Source organism: Doryrhamphus excisus, chromosome 10 (genome assembly GCF_030265055.1).
Source record: "Doryrhamphus excisus isolate RoL2022-K1 chromosome 10, RoL_Dexc_1.0, whole genome shotgun sequence".
NCBI classification, from domain to species: Eukaryota; Metazoa; Chordata; class Actinopteri; order Syngnathiformes; family Syngnathidae; genus Doryrhamphus; species Doryrhamphus excisus.
In genome coordinates, this window is record NC_080475.1 from 19,297,942 (window position 1) to 19,314,859 (window position 16,918).

General features: G+C 43.2%; 1 protein-coding gene and 1 long non-coding RNA gene across 7 annotated transcripts in view; one reads left to right on the plus strand and one right to left on the minus strand.

The window, feature by feature from the left end:
- Window positions 1–15,415, minus strand: part of LOC131137546 (cholecystokinin receptor-like) — an 80,022-nt gene extending 64,607 nt beyond the window's left edge. For all 6 annotated transcript variants that reach the window (XR_009131934.1, XR_009131932.1, XR_009131933.1 and 3 more), the window contains exon 1: window positions 15,054–15,415. Coding sequence is in view for 3 of the 6 variants with exons in the window: in XM_058085645.1 (XP_057941628.1) it covers window positions 15,054–15,186 (133 nt within the window). In the remaining 3 variants the exon portion in view is untranslated. The remainder of the gene's footprint in view (window positions 1–15,053) is intronic.
- Window positions 10,847–11,877, plus strand: LOC131137547 (uncharacterized). Its single transcript, XR_009131935.1, has 3 exons — window positions 10,847–11,437; window positions 11,510–11,587; window positions 11,705–11,877. It is a non-coding gene; the product is annotated as an uncharacterized LOC131137547 (long non-coding RNA).
- Window positions 15,416–16,918: the final 1,503 nt, after the last annotated feature.

Genomic DNA, 16,918 nt, shown 5'->3' on the forward strand with positions numbered 1-16,918 from the left:
TGGCTTTGTGCGACTATAGTCCAGAAAATACGTTATTTATCAATAAATATTTTACACGATGGGAGATCGTTCCCTCTACGGTATATTTTCACTGTTCTATGAAATAGCGTGTCCATTCTTTGACCAGCAGGGTGTGCTGGAATGTTATTGCATCTTTTGGAGGTACTGTAGAAGAAGACTTGTTACTTCCCGGTTGTCTTACTGGAGGGAAAGCAGCGATTGAATAAAAGGATCAACAGATAATAAACGTCATGTTTATTCTGGATTAACAGTTTTCACCCTTGTCTCGGTCGGGTCTACCACCTCTCTCTTCTGTGCAGCCCATCTGTTTGTTATGTTATGTACGTATCGCTCGATGACTTCAGCTCAGCATTCAACACGATCATCCCCCAGCAGTTCATCCTCAAACTAGTCCAGCTGGGACTCAACACCTCAACTGACTGTTGGACTTTCTGACGGGGACAACACAGGCAGTCCGGGTCGGCAGCAACACCTCTAGCACCATCACACTGAACACTGAGGCCCCCCAAGGATGTGTGTTGAGCCTCCTCCTCTTCACTCTGCTGACCCACCTCTGCACACCCTCATCCAGCTCACACCTCTTCATCAAGTACGCAGATGACACAACTGTGGTGGGTCTCATCAACAGCAAAGATGAGACAATCTACAGGAGTGAGGTGAGCTGCCTGGCCACGTGGTGTCAGGAAAACAATCTCCACCTGAATGTGGAGAAGACGAATGAGATTGTAGTGGACTTCAGGAGAGAGCACGCCCAGTACTCTCCACTAACCATCAACGACGCTGCTTTGGAGCAGGTGAGCAGCGCCAAGTTCCTGGGTGTACATATGTCCCAAGACCAGTCCTGGAACATCAACCACATCAACATCAACACCACATCTCTGGCCAAGAAAGCCCAACAGCGACTCTACTTCCTGCGGAAACTGAGAAGAGCAAGAGCTCCGACCCCCATTATGTACTCTTTTTATAGAGGCACCATCGAGAGCATCCTGACCAGCTGCATCTCCGGTGCCTGTACCATCTCCTGCCACAAGATCCTGCAGCGCACTGTGAAAGCACCTGAGAAAATCATTAGTGTCTCTCTAAAATGGTGCCCGCGGCCCACAAAGTATTGCGTGATCACGTGCAACTATCGCAAGACTTCATCTTGAGTCGTGGTCCAAGAAGGAGACGTAAACAAACCAGCCACTAACACAATCAAAGGCAACATTTTAGCAAAATTGTGGATGTTAACCAAGAAACCCTTTCTAACCAGGGCAGACCAAGGTACCATTGTATGTATGTATGTTTCTATGCTCTAGGATATTTTTTTGTTAACAGGATTTTTCATATCCGGCACATTCTATGTTAGACCTATTGTATGTAATACATCATAAAATCTGTGATACTTCCTTCCTTATTAAAGTTATGGAGTGTGACCAAAAAAACGGTCAGATACTTGGGAATAATAGTACAGTATATCAAACCATGCACTAAAAATTCTCTCCCGATGTAAGGTTGCAGGAATAATTTTTTGGCAATACCAACTGGTCTGGTGTTCGACTTTGTATTCTAGCAAGGCAGGACTACATTGAGAGTTAAGGGAGGAAAAGGTATTGGAGAACAAACTGTTCTTCTTTTGTTCCAGAAGAAACCCTAATTTTTTAAAAATGGCTCTTGACTTGGGAACTCCTCCTTGGTAGGAGTTCAAATTGTCCACTTCCAGAGGAACCGTTTTTAATTCTGCAGTCCTTTGCAGGCTTTTATACAGAAAATCAAAAGCAATCATCCCAATCATATACATATACAGCATACTATGCAGTGAGACATGGGGTGACAGGACGGGATGATTGGGCGATGAGGGGGAAGGGGGACAACAACTCCAAACTAGACTCTTAAATGAAGGAGCACAGTGTGGGACTGTTAAAACAAACCTTGGCAGACAAGTAAAACACATTGTTCACAAACACAAACACAAGACCAGCACCACGAAGGGGAAAAGGTCACTGATGCGACCAGCAGCCACCTGCTACCTGCAGCTAATTACGGCTCGCCATGCCCGCATCGGGTGAGGGTATAGAGCGGCGAAGGCGTTGGATGGGGGTTGTGAGTGCAATGCATATGTGTGTCTTTGGATGCATGAGTGCATGGCCTGCGACGTTTCCCCTGTCAGGTGCCCAATGTTGGAGCTCAGTTCGCAGGAGGTCATTGCGATAAACAGCAGCTGCCATGGAGAAGTCCTTGGTGGGCCCAGAGAAGAGGTTTGAAATTTTCTTATGCTGACCGATTGTAGAAGCCAGAGGTATTTTCTTGCCAGTTATGCTTAGTTGCCGCACCAGATGCTCAGAGCAAAAAGTAGCCGTGGTACCTGGGTCCAGAAAGGCATAGGTCTGTATGATTTTTTGTCCCTTGATGGACTTCACTTAAACAGGGGCAATAGTCAGGCAACAGTCACTCCTTCCAGCCGGTATGGCCACACATTTCTGACGATGATATGGGCATGTGTGAGATGTTTACGGGCTGTTGGATGTTGATGCTTTGCCCATTGGAGGGGTGTACGTACATGAAGTGCAGTGGGATGTTTCTTTCCACACGTCTGACAAGTCATCTGTTCCTTGCAGTCCTTATGTACATCCACGTCCAAACACCCAAAACACAATCCCTTATCCTTCAGGAAGCAAATCTTCTCCTCATGCTTCATTACCTTACAGTGGGAACAATGTTCCAGCGTCCCTTTGTTATATTTGAGGAAGTATATATATATATATATATATATATATATATATATATATATATATATATATATATATATATATATACATCCAACCAGAGGATCGGAGAGTATTTTGGTTTGCCTGTCTATATATTCAACCCGGTGTCATGTGCTGGCAACTACGAACCAGTTCCTTTGGTTGTCCAGTCGTGAATTGTTCCAAAAAATAAAAGCAATCTGCTTTGTTAGCCTTTGACTTCACGCCATATTCAAATGATCTTATAAAATGTAGTTGTTCCACCACTGCACCTTTACTTGAACCTTTACTTGAAATATGTGACCTTTTACATGAAATGTTTGATATGCTATCCTCTGGATTTACATCATCAACCCAGTATACCTCTTGACCATCCCACCCTCCATTCAAAAATGTTTTGCCAACATGTCAAAAATGCATGCACGCAGGTGGCTCGTACTGTACATCTGACACATAATCCTACATCACTGCCACTTACACACACATATATCTCACACATGCATACACCAATATTACACCTTCACTAGTCAGGAGGACGACATTATAATATGCCCATGTGCAATTTAAGCATATATTTAAATGTATATGCTTACATTACCTACAGGTACATATACTTCACACTTGCACATCTATACACACACATCACCATAAGCTAGTCTAGTAGGATGTCCTCATTGCAATTTGTCACTTGGAATGTCAGGGGAGTCGGGTCTCGAGAAAAATGACAAAAAATGTTTAACCATCTAAAGAATATCCAAGCAGACATTGTCTTATTGCAAGAGACTCACAAGCAGCTCCAAAGCAGCTGCCCATACATTTCACTCACCACAGTTTCCACATATATAATTAGCAAATTACAACTCCAAACAGAGGGGCGTAGCCATTTTAATTAGCAGGAGGGTCAATTTTACACTGCACAACAATATTACAGACATCGAAGGTAGATATATAATAATTAACATATCTGTGGACAATGTAAAATTTTGCATTGCCAACATATATGGCCCTCATGTTGATGACCCCTCTTTCTTTCACACCTTTTTTTCTTCTCTCTCTGCACACCTGGATTCAAGCTTGATCTTGGGAGGGGACTTCAACTTGGTATTTCATCCAGATATAGATAGGTCTAGCCCAGCTGGGGGACATCTTGAGTCTCAATCAACAACAACACTGAAGAAATATATGACTGATTTTGGTCTTTGTGATGCTTTGCGTTCTTATCACCCTTCTCACAGAGAATATAAGTATTCCACACCAGTGCACCACACTTACTCTCGAATTGACTACTTCTTAACAAGTAGCTCAATCTTATCAGACATATCAAATATTCACATACAACCTATCATTATTAGTGATCACGCACCAGTCTCTCTCTTTCTCACTAACCAAACCACAAGTACACATGTACAATGCTGGAGATTTAATACATCATTGTTTAAAGACACAGACTTTCTAAAAGACTTTGAGAGAGAGTGGACAATGTTTTTAGATTTTAATGACATATAAAATCATATAAGAAAAAGAAAGAAAGATTATTGGAATTGGAGAAAAAAATCAAACTTCTTGAAACCGCTTATGCAGATTCACAGGATGAGAATACTCTGAATAATCTAAGAAAATTGAAATTAGATTTAAAAGAAATTACTGAAAAATCAGTTTCAACTACAAAGACTACGTTTGGAGAAGTTTGAACATGCCAATAAATCTGGAAAATACTTAGCTAACCAACTAAAACTTAATAAAGAAAAAAGCTCTATCTCCTCCATTAGAAACTCAGAAGGTAACCTCACTCACCTTCCGGAGGAAATTAATTCAGTCTTTAGGGACTTTTATAAAAAACTATACACACCTCAGATTAACCCTTCTGTTCCAGACATTGAAACATTTATTAGCACCATAGAATTACCAAAATTAGAAAAAAATCAAGTGACAACCCTGGACTTACCCATTTCACTAACAGATCTTTATGATGCTCTGCAGCAAATGCCAAATAACAAGGCACCAGGACGGACGGGTTCCCTGCCGAATATATATAAAACATATATATTTATAAAACATTCTGGTCATTGCTAGCCCCAGTATTTTTTTCAGTTCAAAACCCTTCATAGAGTACACTACACAGGACAGAGAATGTTTAAAATGGGTCTAACTGACTCTAACATCTGTGTACACTGCCCAGATCATATAGTAGATGACTATTTACACTCCATGTGGGCTTGTGCCCCCATTAATAATTTCTGGCAAGCAGTGTGTGAAGACCTATCTTTGGCACTTGGGACCTCTATTCCTTCCTCACCTGTATTATGCTTGTTGGGCGATCTTTCTACAATCAACGTAGAAAGAAATCACACACAACTCCTCATCACAGCGTTGAGCATCGCCAAGAAAACCATTTTCATCAATTGGAAATCCCCCAAAAAACTGAACATAGCCCTTTACAAAAATCTTCTGTTAGATCATATAGCAATTGAGAGAATGTCTGCTGAATCCAAAGAACAACTGTCAGAATTTCAATCTATATGGGCTCGAATAATCTCTTAATCTAATTCTCGAAGGGCTGAGTGTGCCTGTCTCTGCCCCTGGTCTTGGTCGCCGGGTTGCCCTGGGGTCTGGGGGGTGGGCGGGTGGTTGCCGTGTATCTCTGTCCCTTCTTGCTGGGCTGACCCCCTGGAGGTTCTGGTGAGGGTTGGTGGGGGGCTGTCCGGATCTGGGGATGGAACGTGGGTGGGGTGGTGGTGGTCGTCCCGGGGGCAGTGCAGGCCGTCCCTCGGGGTGGTGGGTAGACGGGGTGCCGCATCCGGTGGGTGGTGGGTGCCTACTGCTGCTGGGGGGGGGGCTGTGTGCGCTGGTTCCTCCGCGGCCTCCCTCGCCTCTGAGAGTGGGCCGGGGTTTGCCCTGGGTGCTCTGGCTACTGTGTAGGACCGTGGTATCGTGGCAGTGGGGTCCATGCTGCTGGTGGTCTACAGTGGTGGCTTGGGGTTGCTGCGCTGTGGTGGCTGCTGCAGGGACTGGCCTGTGTGTTGGGATGGGGCCTGATCTCGCTCGTAGGGACGGGGGCCTGGGTGGCGTGTGGGGATGGGGGGCATGCGCCTCGGAGTCGGGCCTGCTGGGGGGACGGTGCTCTCCCAGGCGTTTGGGTGTCTGCTGCCGCTGGTCCTATGCTTTGCTGCATCACTTTCCTTGTCTTTGCCCATCCCCAGTCTTGCCTTAGGGCTCGTCAGGGATGGTTCACCGGTACGTGGGTGGTGCGCTGCTGGGTCTGGTATTGACCCAGCAGCCGTGGTCAAGGGGAGTCTGGGGGTGCTATCCCTTGGCGGTCCGTATCTCTCTGGGCTCGGGGCCTGGTTGTGGGTCTGGGACCCCTGGGTCTCCCGCCCTATGGCGCCCCGGACGCCGTATGTGCTTGCGTGTGTGCATATTGAGTGGATGGGGTGTGCACATGTGTCTGAGCTGATTTAATGTATTTATTGTTTTAAATACTTAAATAAATATTAGTTTTATTATAATTATATGTTTATATATATATATATATATATATATATATATATATATATATATATATATGTATGTGTGTGTGTATGGCTATATAAATATTCGGGGGGTGGGCTCTGCGGGGGTCTGGCGCAGGGCGTTCCATTTGTGCCGCCCAGTCCTCCATGGGGCAGTGGGTCCGGGCCTCTTCTGTCCTGGCCGGGGCGGTCCTGTGTCGGTGCTCGGTGCCTGGGGCAGGCCGGGTTCCCCTTCCTGGGGGTGTGCGGGGGGCGGGGGGGGGGGTGGCGCCTCCAGCCGTGGACGGGCTCCCTTCCGGTTGGTGGGGGCGCCCTTGTGCCCGCAGGTCTGTGGCCCTCGATGCCCTTCTGCCCTAGTGGGGTATGGTTTCCAGCCGGTCTTGGGGGTACGGCTCTCCTCCGGCCTGCTGGCGCCCTGTTGCCGGTTGGGATTGCTCCTCCGTGGCCTCTTGCTGGCCTCCTCGGGGGGGATGCTTCGGGAGCGGGTCTTGGGGAGTCTTTGCCCGCACCCACGGGGGCGGTGGATCTCTGGCGGTGGGGGCTTGACCTGGCTGCGCGGGGTTTACTGGGTGGTAGAAGGCAGTCTCTCTCCCTTTGTCATTCTCAGTGACAATTACACATTCACACACACGCATTCACGAACACGAGCACACATATATGAATATATACACAGAAGTACACACCTCCATATGCTCACTCACAGCACATGGGTGCTTCTCTACACAATCTACCATCATATCCCTGATGTCTATATGCTATTGGTATGCTATTATTACAGTAATAATGATGTCAAGCAGTGAGATTTTAATTACTGCAACTGTATGGCTGTAAATCTGTTAACTATCACGGTTCATGTCTTCATTGTTATTACTGCCACTGGTAAGTTTGACTATTTCATCTCAGTGATAGCATCTCCATATTGACCCTTAGCCATCATTGACATTACCTGATGCAGTTTGTTTGTCACTGTTGTTGTTATGGTAATTGTTGTTACTGCTGTTTTTGTCTCTCTCTCTACTGCCCTCCCCACCCCCACCCCAGTTATCTTTTTCTTTTCTGTGTTTCTTCTTGCTCCAGTCCGGTCGCTCCAAATGCGCATAACAAAAACATCAAATAACGGCAAATAAAATTTCATGGTACAGGGAAGTTGTAGCTTACACCTTTCCTGACACAGAGGGAATCTGTTTAGCATGTAAGGGCATTTAGATCAACAATACTATCTGGCCCAATGGCTGGACGGGACAAAAAAATACAAATAAAAAATGTTTCGACATCAGCCATAAACCCATCCTTCACCAGCATCTTGGCTTTAAACCACACCCTCCTCCCCAGGCACTAATGCCACCAAAGATTCATGAACGCTTTTTATTTCACCTCACAAAAGGACATCCTATCAGAGGCACATTTAACTTCATGCACATTATTATTTCCAATTGTTTTTTAAACCCCTTCACTTAAGAGTTTCAAATTTATGGAATAAATAATTTCTAGTACATTGCAAATGTTATTTTTATATATATTTTATATATTTTTATATATATTTTATTGTCGACTTCCTTGTATGTTAACTTTATTGGTCTTTTACTCCTGACAGACCCATCATTGATTGATGCTAATGGTCCAACTTGTCTTTATCATTATTCGCGAGTGCATCTCCTGCGCTGTCACTCGCTGCTTCATCCATGTTCATTATTTTCAGTAAATGAACTCAAACACGATAGTACAATAGAAAGAAATGTTCTTGAGTGTTCATGATGTAATAATAACAAAAATTCATAATACGGTAGTACTGTACAGAGCCATTGGGCGCCTTGTGTTAACACAAGACCCCGACCGATATATCAGGGGGCCGTTTAATCAGACCGATCACATATCACAGATTATTTGGTGAAAATGGAGCCGATATATTAACTTTTCTTGATGTTGCTCTCTTTCTCTCTCTTTCTGAGCTGCCCATGTGGGCACCTGGCCCATTTTTCAGTCGTAAATATGACTGATTGATATTAGTATGATGTCCTCATGAATAAGTCTTTTCTATGCTCATATTATTTAAAAAAAATGTATAACATTAACAGCCTCTGAATGATCACTTGCAATCCAATGCAGCCACTTGTTTTATTTTAAAATGGTCAACTAGTAGTATCAAAGTAGTATCAAATCCAAGAGCAAAAATAGCAAAATGAAAATGTAAAGTACATGAAATGTATATCTTTTTATTTGACAGGCAGAGGGGAAGACCTCAAAAGACCAGTGATGGCAGTAACAGCCTTACTAATGCCGTTACTTTTTTCAGTAACGGGTACTCTAACTAATTACTTTTACTGTCAGCATAACAATGTTACCATTTTCAACACCCTGTTACTGCACGTTACTGACGCCGCCTAATAATATATCACCGACATTCATGACTAATCTGCAACGCAGTGAGAGTGTTGCAGAGTGACAAGGGAGGGGGTGAAATAACCACATAAGCAATGAGGATTGGCTAAGGTTTAGTAAGACTGCGTCTTCAGCCAATCAGAGAACTTGGGTGGGCGGGTGTTTAGAGCAATCTAAAGTGCTGGGTAGTAGATACAGCATCGCGAGAGATGGCGAGTGAGAAGGACTCTAGTGAGAACACAGCATTTGCGAAAGAGAAGTACAGACACTACTTTAACCTTGTTGAGGTCAAAGGTAAAAATGTACACATCAAATGTACATTATGTCCCCGAAAAAAAAACTTTGTCCACGTCTTGTGTGAGCAACTCAAACCTACAGAAACACCTGTTAACTGCAATAAATACAAACCTCTGTAATGGTACCCATCTTTTCCGGGGGGCAGCAGGGGCGAATAATGCAACAGTTACTTTTACTGGTAACTAGTTACTTTTGCATTGGAGTAACTCAGTTAGTAACTCAGTTACTTTTTTGGACAAGTAACTACCTTGCAGATTGTGCCACGATTGAGTGGTCCACCAAGTAAATACTTCCCCACATGAATGTTTCTTCTCCTCATGATGACAGCATTTTATTCACAGGATTCTGCATTTTACAGTTAATTACATTTTTATTGGCCAATTCCATAATTCAACCATCAACCATCGCGGCAGCATGTCGTTAATGAAATCAAACAGCGGCGTCTGGCCTTCAGCCCCCTCACGTATGCCAGATAATCATAGATTCTTTCTCCTAGCCCTGTTCTCCAGGTCTTCTGTCTTATTTTCAAGATACTCCATACACTTGACAGAGCTGAGGGTGGCCTGGCTTTTCTCAAGGGCATTTCCTGCTTCCTGTATGCGACATACCGCTTCATCTGTTAGGAAAATTAGTAATGCCCTTTTGCACAATCCTCACTTGTTCTCACAATTTCAGCCAAACTAGCGAGCACCGTTGCAGACTGTCCATACTTGAAATGCATAAACAGAAACGCCTCCTGTGTGTCTTCATGTTTGGTGTTATGCCACTGGCATTATGCAGGTGATCCATGATCAATGCCCAACCACTGCAAACTTGTTATAGGAAGTATGTGGACGGGGCTTCCCAGCATGTCTTTGCTCAGTTGCAAGTGTTAAATGTTTGCGTGTTTATATAAATGTTCTTTTGGTTCCCTCACAATGTGGTATTTAGGGTTTTGCTGCTTGATGTTTAGCTTATTACTGCTACCTTTGACAGCCCATGAGTGAGAGCGTTACTGCAGTTAGTCCCTCTGTGTACTTTTCCTGAAGCCACTGTGTAAACAAGAGACACTTTGTGCATATTGAACTCTTATTGTTTGTGGTAGCAGTGGTTAAGCATTATTTAATTATGATGTACTTTGTTTTTGTTGAGGTGGACTATCTATTTCCGTGTCTATGTCTACACAAGATGAGATACTAGTATACTGTTACGTCCCATAGTGTGTGGGATGCTTTTGTGTGCCCCCCCCCCTTTTTCACTGCAGAGTGGTGGCACACCTGGAAGGTGCATCCCAGGTGTGCCTGATTGCCAATCAGGTAGCTGGCATATCGAAGGCAGACAGCAAAGTTGCTCTCTCACTTCTCTCTCGTGCTGTTCTCCTAGTGTTGCTGTGTGACCGGGTGTCAATGCTGCATGACGTGTGCCGTGTGCTCAGCAATTTTTGTGTCAGCTATTTTTGTCACTAGTTTCTTTTGCATCCTGGGCCCCGTTTCACGAAGCAGGTTCAACCAACTCTTGAGTCTAACCCTGAACTCTGAGTTGATCTACTCTGAGACAGGAAACTGTGAGTTACGGGTTTCAGAACAGGTGATTTCAATTGGTTCAATCAACACAGAGTTTGTTCACTCTGAGTTAAGCGCGTGCACCACGACTTTAAAAAGCCCTGATCAATGGAGCCCCGTTCCCTCGATTCACCATGGCAACGAGTGACAAGAAAAGATCGTCATATTTCAGTCCTCTGGAACTGGATATATTAATGCGGTCATACGGCGAATTTGAAAGCGTTTTTAAAAAGAAAAGAAACACGGCGGCATCAGCGAAAGAACGCGAGTCGGCGTGGGAGAAGATTACTGCTCGAGTCAATGCGTAAGTTTACATTTATTATATACATTTATGCAATCACAATAATATTAGGCTACAGATGCAAACAAGTAGAATGGTGTTACAGCTACAATTGATGTCACTTAGATGTAATCCCACCGGCGAAAAAAGAACGTGGAAGCAGCTGAAGATGAAATATAAAAACATTGTTCAAGGTAAGCCCTCGGCATAACAGTCAGGGTGCCTCTTTTTAATCATGTTTACCACTAAATATCATTCAGCGGCTGTTTCAGTGTGCATTATCTCCAACATAATATTGTTTTCACACACATAAATGTCCTCGCCTGTATACAGTTAAATCAGACATATGAAAAGCAACATCTAACTTCTACTCAGCCAACAGAAAGCGGGCAGATGCCCGCAAAACTGGCGGAGGACCACCCCCACCACGTCTGACCGAGGCAGAGGAGCTGGCCATGAGTCAGACTGTCGGGAGGCCAGTCGCAGAGGGGATCCCTGGAGGAACCTCATCCTCGGACATGATTACACAGGAGCCACCAGCCTTGATAAGATGCAATAGGCCTAGGCCTCAAACTTCTTTTGGGCCTATAGTCCAATGTTAATTTCCCTTTCATGTGTTTTTCTTTTGTCTCAACAGATTCTGAAGGCGTACTTGGTCTAGTGGATCCATGTGCCACTTTAACTGTAAGTAGCCAATAGTCCAGAGATGATGCCATATTTAAAGTATAGCATAGTGAAACACAACACTCTAAACAGGATGATGAAGATGATGGGACCACAATGTCTGCTGCCTTCTCTGTGGTGTCTGAGAGGGAGCCTGAGAGGCCTACAGAGGTAAAATCTTGATGTTACTGATTTCCTCTCCATTCACATGTCTTTACATGCTTTTGTGGATTATAGTGACTTTTAGCCTACACTGAAGTATTAACGGATTCTCATCCATTTTAACAGAGCATGGCTGGGCAGCAGGAAGAGGGTCCCTCAACCTCCACAGCACAGATTGACACAGTGAGATATTCAGTAAATTCCAGAGGTTAATTCAGTGGAATTCATGTGCAACTGTATAATGTCATCCTTATGTGTTCCCAGCTACCACTAAAAGAAATCTACAAAGTGCATTTATTAAAAACCGTACAAAAAACAGAAAAAGAAATGGTGCTGCTGGACCGCCAGATAACTAAAACGGATCTGGAAATGTGTTGATGATTGTAACAATTAAAAAGTAAGAAACCATTTTTTTTCTTATTTGTAGGAAATAAAGAAGACCAAATAAAAAATGTTTTGTCTTTCTGTTTATTTTACTGCTGTTGGTGATGGTGATTATGAAAAACGACCAAACTGGCTTTAAACACGCGCGACAATGAATGAATCACACCGTGTGTAGCGTAAGAGGGCGGAGACAGAAAGAAACTCGAGGTTCATTGAAGAAAACCCGGTCCCGACAAGGTTATGTTCACAGAGTCTGTTGCCATAGTAACTGACACCGAGGTTAAGTTACCTCTCTCTGTGAAACAGGCTGGAGTTACTCCTCTGTCTCTGGTTTTGACTTACCTCCCTTTTTGAAACGGAAAACTCAGAGTTTCCCTCATTTCAGGGTTAACATACTCCGAGTTTTCACTAAACCTGCTTCGTGAAACGGGGCCCTGGTGTTGAATTTTGTGGGGATTGTTTTCTGTTGCTCCTGGGATTGAATACTTTATTTACATTGACCTGATAGGATGCTACCTTTCCCTTCACCGGGATTTTCTTTCTACACCTTTGTTACGTCCCATTTTTGCCGTAAACACCTTTGAGACATAACAATACAAATGAGGCAGAATACCATGAGTAATTGATAGCTGTAGCAGTGAAATAATACAAAATTTAATTAAATTACTAAAATGTTAATCAAATTAATCATTCATCCGTGCTTTTTCTATGCCACTTCTCACTCACTCACTTATATTGATATACAGATACTTTTACTATTCATCAGGGCTCTACATTAAAAACCAAAATGACTTGCCCATAGGGAATCCTTAAGGTGAGAACTACTTGCCCGAACTTGCCCCATGTAAAATGAAAAGACTGCCATAATGATATCATGTAATTTTTTGTGGCATCACATGAGAATCTCAAATAAATAAAATAATGAAATAAATAATACTTTACACATGGTAGTCGTAGTAAGCAGTGATATTTATAAGTTGTGCACCACAATGAAACATTATTGAATAGACACATTTGTGTACTAGTAAAGTGTTTTTAATCCAGAAAAAAAGCTCAATGGTCAAACAATAATTTGTGAAGCAAAGGTGAGAAAAATACACAGAGAAATGAAACCGCTAGGTTTTGTAGCTTGTGCAAAATCAGCACTTGGTATTGGATCTAATGGGTGGTGTTTCATTGTGACCACTTCAAATTGTCACAGCAATGTGATTCACTCACCTGTGCCATCATTTGATTTGCTGCCGCTAATAAAATACTTGTTTAGGAGGCACTGGTTCATCACTTTTTGCTGTTTCCTTCAGAATTAGACGATGTTGGCAGCACCGCCATGACGGATGTTTTCGTAGTCAAACGATCGCTGATTGGTTGATCGCGAACAACGGGCGTGGGTAAAACGCGGACTGTGGATTACGGACCGCGGTCTAAATAAACGATTCTGATTGGTCCATTTCAAGATTTGCAAGGATTGCTTTGCAAATTACCACCGGAATTACTCAGTCCGTGTTTTACCAACACCCAACAAGAACCGCTTTAAAAAAAAACTCTTGGCAGTATGGCATTCCAAAGTGCACTTTCCCGACGGGAATATCGCTGATTGGATTTACTTGCCCGAATTTTGTTTTAACTTGCCCCGGGCCATCGGTACATCGTTATTGTCGAGCCCTGTTCATCCATCTATCCATTTTCTACTGCTTATCCTCACGAGGGTCGCGGGGTGCTGGAGCCTATCCCAGCTGTCTGTGGGTGAGAGGCGGGTTACACCCTGGACTGGTGGCCAGTCGATCACAGGGCACATATAGACAAACAACCATTCACAATGTCAGGTGGCTGTTCGTCAGAAATGCCAGCTTTCACCAAAGCCCGCATTTAAAATAGATATCCGACCCCAGAATCCATAATCCATTCACATATAGCTGTGCTGTAACTCACCCAGCGCTGCCTCCATCCATCGCTCTCACGCCGCTCGCAACTTCACTTTGAACAGCCTGTTTCCACCAATGTCCAGTTCTTTTGTTAATCCTCCAGGAATGATGGTAAGCTCAGAATTCATTTCTTTCACTTGATTTTTCACAGTAGTGGAGAGATGGGCAAAACGTTGTTTTTGTTAAGCAGACGTACGTATTATGTCTCTGTGTCAGTGTTGGATTGGACAACAACATTTTTCCAGATTTGGAACTCATTGCACACATAAGGTGCAACAGATTATCAGGCACATTGTCGATTTTTGAGAAAATTAAAGGCTTTTAAGTGCACCTTGCGGTGCAGAAAATATAGCAGCTGTACTTAAATAAATGAGTTACCGCTGCTAATGTGCTATTTTTGACAGTCCTAGTAAAGACATCCAGTACAGGGTGTACCCCGCCTCTCGCCCAAAGTCAGCTGGGATAGGCTCCAGCATACCCCCACCCTAGTGAGGATAAGCGGCATATAAAATGGATGGATGGATGGATGGTAAAAAGTATCTATGTACCAATACAAGTTGAGTGAGAAGTTGACTCTCAAGGTGCTTTTTGCACTACACTAGGGTGTGCATCAAAAATATACTCAAGAGTGTAACTCCACCACTACAGAATACAAAAAGCTAGCCCGGGAGGCACATTTTTTCTTTTTAGGTTCAAAAATGTACAAAGAAATGCTGTGGCGTTGAAGGATGCAATTTTAAAGACTCTCCCTGCATGTCTTTTCTGTTCTGTGTTTCCTACAAGTGATGCAGCACAGAGGAAAGCGTTTGAATAATTTATTCAGTGGAGGGTGGATTGGAAAGCAATTTTTTTGCTGCAAATCTGAAGACATGCATGAGCATAATTCTGATGCAGCAGCAGTTTTTCCGATTCCATTAATTCAACGTGTCTATCACATGCGGCATGATGATGGCATTTCAATGCAGGCACACTATACCGTGTGTAGGAACTGTAAGATGGACTGATGAACTTCATTCAATAAAATGACAAATTGCCAGTCTGTCACACTATTGTTTCATTCCACATTAAAAGGCAATTTGTGGTCGATTAATGGATGGACGCATGAATTGAAAGAAGCGGTGAGATTGGTGAATGAGAGAAGAAGAGAGGGGCGGAGAAGAAATGCCTACCTTTGGGTCTGTTGGCGAGGACTGATTCGTTTGTGCGGCTCATATTCATGCTGGTCACTTTCACGCTCATATTCCACGGCTTCTCACTGGCTGTCCACTCCGCCGCACTCTGGTTCACCTCCTGCAGCGACATGGTCTCCACGACGTGCACGTTAGTGTTCACACCCTCACACACATGCGATCAACGCGTCGGGGTCTCCCTTGGCTACATCCAAGTTGTCAGAGAAACTTGGAGGGAAATCCTGACGGTGGTAAAAAAAATAAAAACAAAAAAAAAAACAATCTATACCTAGCGATCTTGAATGAGCTGAAGCGGTGACGTGCACTGCAGAGATACGACTGTGGAGGAATGACTCTTCTCAACTAAGGCCTCTCTCTCACTCTCACTCTCTGTCCCTCTCTCTCACTCTCCCTCTCTCTCTCTCTCTCTCTCTCTCTCTCTCTCTCTCTCTCTCTCTCTCTCTCTACATGCATGACATCATACAGCCACAGGCATCACGCATTAATTGTGTGAATGCGTCTGAATGTGTGAATGCGAAATCCTGCACCACTTTTCATCTAATTTACTACTATTATTCCCCCTATTTGTCCGCTAACTAGTCCCACAATTTTCAGGAAAAAGGTGCTCTCTAAAAATAATTGCTGAAAAATTCCCAGATTTCAGCAATTCCAGAGATTTTTTCCAATGACAAATGAATTGTAAAGTTCCAGATTTCTTACATTTCTCAACCTATTCAAACCATGCTCTAATAATCTCATACATTTAATCTTGTGTGGAGTTTGCATGTTCTCCCCATGCATGCTTCTCCGGGTACTCCGGTTTCCTCCCCCATTCCAAAAACATGGTAGGTTAATTGGCCACTCCATGTTTTTGGAATGGGGAAGGAAACCGGAGTACCCGGAGAAAACCCATGCCTGCACAGAGGAACATGCAAACTCCACACAGAGATGTCAGAGGGGGAAATCGAACACAATAACATGCATTTCAACTTAATTAGAATTGATTTTAAGAAACTAGTGCAATGTTTCATTGGTCAAACCTAAATCAAGTGCAACTCTATTGATTATAATGGAGAATGTGTTTGCAAGCTCGAGACAAAAAGTTACACCAATAAAGTGGTAATATTAGACAATATTACAGATACAGTGTTACTTGAGTAAATTGGTGGTTAATCCATAATAATCTTAAAAGTGTTATCTGTATCATCCAGAGTACATTCCATTTACATACTGTTTATTTTTGGGGGTGGAAATGTCAGTCACTGTAGGCAATATAAATTTATTTTACCACCATTTTCTCATGTGAAACTCCAATCCAATATTTGGATTTGGAAAAGTTTTGTACAACTATGTACTGTAAAAGAATCATTTAAATGCGTATCATTAATGTGGTGTTTGTGATAGTAATATAGGTTAGGATTAGGATTAGGATTAGGTTAGGTTCGGTATAGGATAGGTTTTGGAGAATTTAATTGGTTCTCACCGTTATCACTCTGTGATTAACTCTTATTGGTGGATGGAGGGAAGGGGTGGGGCCAGTGGGGGAGGAGGAAGAAAGGTGGGAGAACGGGAGATCGGTAGGAGGAGGAAGAAGTAATGAAAATCTGTGAGAACCATTATTAGCGATTTGAGTATAAAATATGGGTGATAGTGATATTTCAACAATCTCAATGTTTTGCAAGACCCACTGGAACAGGCCTGCAACGTTACTCTGAACTAAAGGATAGACAGTTGACAATGAAGGCGTGTGTGGGAGGGAGAATCCACGCCATTTTGTAGGACGATGACTCTTGGGGTGAAAAAGAATCTGCTCCGATTGTACATAGTATTTTGTGTGATCCCCATTTAGACTGTAAATATTATTA